General features: G+C 51.2%; 1 protein-coding gene across 1 annotated transcript in view; it reads left to right on the plus strand.

Moving 5' to 3' along the window:
* LOC104160263 (disks large homolog 3-like) overlaps positions 1–3,641 on the plus strand; it is a gene marked incomplete at its 5' end in the record, with an annotated part of 10,380 nt that extends 6,739 nt beyond the window's left edge. Inside the window, 3 exons of the mRNA XM_009698353.1 lie at positions 530–640; positions 1,639–1,730; positions 3,535–3,641. Coding sequence (XP_009696655.1) covers positions 530–640; positions 1,639–1,730; positions 3,535–3,641 — 310 coding nt within the window. The remainder of the gene's footprint in view (positions 1–529; positions 641–1,638; positions 1,731–3,534) is intronic.
* Positions 3,642–3,812: the final 171 nt, after the last annotated feature.

Below are 3,812 nucleotides of genomic sequence, written 5' to 3' on the forward strand. Positions count from 1 at the left end.
TGGGACTGGGATGCGTGCGGCAGTTCCCCTCCTCTCCCCATGTTCTTAACAAAGGGCTGTAACCACATGAAGCAAGTGTGGCATGAGCCTCTCCTCCCTCCAGCGTCCTGCCAAGCCACATGTCTGCTTTTCTCAGCAATGTTACTCTACCTCGGTGTCGTACCTCTGTCATCCAAACTCCACCCAAAAGCCCGGCACTGGTGGCACCAGCCTTGTGCTCCGGAGCTCACAGGGCGAAGGTGCCTGCCTGCTCTCCTCGGAGCAGCAGCATTTCCTCTGCAGGAGGACTGGAGTGTACCGATGGCTTGTAAAACGTTCACGTATTCAGAAAAAGATTCAGTCTCTTTGCATTGCTGCTGTCCTGCCCTAAGCAGGTGGGAACATAAGGCCGCTGGGAGTTGGCTTGTGTCTCAGGACTGGTGTTTCATCTCTGTGGCTCCTCCTTTTGTAAGCACATCTGTAGGAGCAAGCTGTTTTCTGCATGGAGTAGACTGTGTGGGTAGGTCTGATTCCAATCGTCTCCTTTCCAGGGGAAACACTGCATCTTGGATGTGTCTGGCAATGCTATCAAGAGGTTGCAACAAGCACAACTTTATCCCATTGCCATTTTCATCAAACCAAAATCCATTGAAGCTCTCATGTAAGTGCAATGCTATGTTCTGTGCCTCTCCAGGGCAAGCGGCTCTGCCATGTTGGGGGGTTGTATGTCTGCTGCTTCTGAGTTTTAGAAAGCAGAGGAGGTTACTGATGGTGCCGAACTTGTCCCTTGTTAAGAGGAACTGGGCCCATTTCTGTCTCTGTGGTGTCCCTCTACATCTAGTGCCATGGCTCATCCAGGCTCCATGGATTGCTCCAGCTTAAAGCCCTTCGTTTGCCCCAAAGAGGATTATCCATCAGAAATCGAAAAATGCTCCCAAATGTGCCTGCTGTACCCTGTTTACCTGGGCCCTGAGTCTAGCCAGGAGAGCTGCGGACAGCCCATAGTGGGGGATCACAGCTGGATGGTGGCTGAGCCAGGACAGCCGTGGGGAGCAGAGAGGAGACATTTCCTCTGATGTGCCGAAGGGGGAACCTTCTGCTTGTCCTGCTGCTTCTGGCCCTGGGGAGCGCAGGCTGGAAAGGACATAAGAGCTGAGCTTGCAACCCTTCCGAGCAGCAGCAGAGAATATTATCTGTGAGGAGACTGAGTAGTTAGAGATGGACTCTGGGATCAGAAGAGACTCTGCTGACACTGAGGGGACTGGGAAAACCCCTTCTCAAGCCCGAAGGGATCCAATTGCTTATTTGGGTGTTGTATGAAGATGAGGGAACCTAGGCAAGGAGGGTGGTGACAGGCTCTGGAAAAGCAGCGCGGCGGTCTTGGAAATTTGGAGGACTGTCTGGATTTGAGTCCACTTCTGTGCTATGGTGAAAGGAGAGGGGGGTGGCAGCGATGGGAAGAACTGCTGGAAATTGAGATGGAGTGCCAGGGCAGCAAAGAGTGTGTGGGGAGGGGTCCTGCGTTTGAGAGCTGGGTCCTGCACAGCTTCCATTCCTGGTGTGCAGAGGCTTCCCAGGCACCCTGGCTCCGTGGGCTATTTTTGTTTCTGTTCATTGCTAAGAAAAAGAGCTAAGTTTCTATTTTTTTGTACATGGCAGGGAGATGAACCGGAGACAGACGTATGAACAGGCCAACAAGGTCTTTGACAAAGCCATGAAACTCGAGCAAGAGTTTGGAGAGTATTTTACAGGTGAGTGTTCTGAGCAGGCTTGTATCTGCTTTATTTTATTTTTCCAGCTGGCAGCTGTGACCTCTCTACCAGCACTGTCTTACTGCAGGGGCATGGGAAAATGTCCAGCTTCATCAAAGCAAAAGAGAAATGGCACTTTGCCAGCAGGGCTCTGCAAGGGGACTGTTCCAAGATCAGTGGATAAGAGTAAACGAGCTCTAGAGAAGGAGACAAGTTCTCAGGCGGGATTTTCCAAGTTTGTGAAAGCTTATCACCAGCTTTAATAATAATAAAAAAAGAAAAAATCCCCAGGCAGGGGAAGCACAGTATAGATTCAGGGTGCTACAAGGCTACAGGAAATAAAACTCCTTGCACGGGCGAAAGGAGAGTGTTTCCAAAAAGAGAAAAGAGTCATTTTAAAGAGGAAAGATAAAAAAAATTAGTGACCTAAATAGTGGAGACTGTCCTGAGTTATTAGAAAACATCTCCCAAAAAAAGACTGGAAGTTTGGCTGGCTTCCTAAGTAGTCTTTGCTGAAGAGCCAGTCAGGGGCTGCCTGGCACTTTGTGCCTGCAGAGATGAGCTGCTCATAGCACAGGCATCCTTGTGCCTTAAGGAAACTAATGTTTGTAACGTGATTAATTCTGGAAAATCACAGGCAGGTGAAGAGGCAGAGAAACCGGTCTTCTGTCTTTCCTCCAGTGCAGTAACTGTTTCTTCTAAAGTTGAGGAGTGATAATCCTGCCAAACCCTGTATGACCCACCTAACAGGTACTGGGAAAATCCCAAGCAGAACATTTTCCAAAAATGGATCTCAGCTGAGCAAATGTATGGGTACAAACAGGGTAAAAGACTTCCCCAGACCTCCTGTCCTGAGCAGCAGTTCCAGAGCTGCCAGCTGCTCCTCCAGGAAGAGCATAGAGGAAGCGTGTGCTGTGGTTTTGCCAGACCCTCGGCATGCCATCGTGCATTTGGACCGTGAGTTTGAAGTTGACCTGGGGAAGGAGCGTGCTTGGCCAAAACCTGTTGTTGAAAGAAGTGGGTAGTGGGCAGAGAGATGGTTGCTGTAGCAAGTTCTGTGCCAAGAACCTAAAATGAGGGAACAGAGGTGCTGGAGGATGGTCCTGGCTGTGCTACAAAGGGAGGCGGCATTACCGGAAAGCTTTGGCCATCCATGTGCCTCTTCCTCCTCTGGTGTAGGAAGCACAGTGAAGTGCTTCGTGTTGTGTCTGTACTAAGCAGTGAAACTGCTGCTGGTCGTTGGGCAAGTTACTGCTGGGAGTGACAGCCCTAAGCTGGCCTCTTCCAGCCCAACAGTGCTGCGATTGCCACCCTGCAGCAGAGGAAGCAACAAACAGGAGGAGCCCTCTGCAGCGGATGAGAGGGGATGAACAAATCTGGCACCTCGGGGTACGCGCTCAGTGCACACCGGCTGGTCTGCATGAGGCCCTCTCGTCCACCGTGCTGGAGTGCCGGGGCCAGGGCCAGCTGCCCACAGCCTCAGCACGGTGGTGTGACACAGTTTGCAAAGCTGATTAGCAGCCCATTGTGGAGAACCCGGCCAGCACTTCACACGTGTGAGGAGCTCTGCCAGCTCAGGATCAGCTCTCACTAATCCCCTTGGACACGCTGGGTTAACCCTCTGTGTCATCGTGTGCCTGTTACAGGTCCTTTGACGTGGGTTGTCTCATTCATTAATTGTTGGCTGCGCCACACCATCCCCTTTGGTGCAGAGTGAAGGCCTCTCCCATTTCCCGTAGCTCGTGGTGGGGAAGGCGCAGCGCTGCGTGATGCTCAAGGTCTTGCTTGTTCTGTCCTTTTCCAGCCATCGTACAAGGAGACTCTCTTGAAGAGATTTACAGCAAAATCAAACAGATCATTGAGGACCAGTCTGGGCACTACATCTGGGTCCCGTCCCCAGAGAAACTCTGAAGATGTCCCCCACCTGCTTCCCTGTGAACAGAAGATCTCTGAAGTCCCACCCCACCCAAGCCCTCTGCCCAGAGGGGGGGGGATATGAAAACTATTCCTGCCCCCTTTTTTAGATTGTCACAAAATTGAGTTTTATAGTCCTGTTTCTTTTGTTGGGATGAACTCATCTCA

The sequence above is a fragment of the Cariama cristata genome, unplaced genomic scaffold (assembly GCF_000690535.1).
Source record: "Cariama cristata isolate BGI_N322 unplaced genomic scaffold, ASM69053v1 scaffold28354, whole genome shotgun sequence".
Taxonomy (NCBI): Eukaryota; Metazoa; Chordata; class Aves; order Cariamiformes; family Cariamidae; genus Cariama; species Cariama cristata.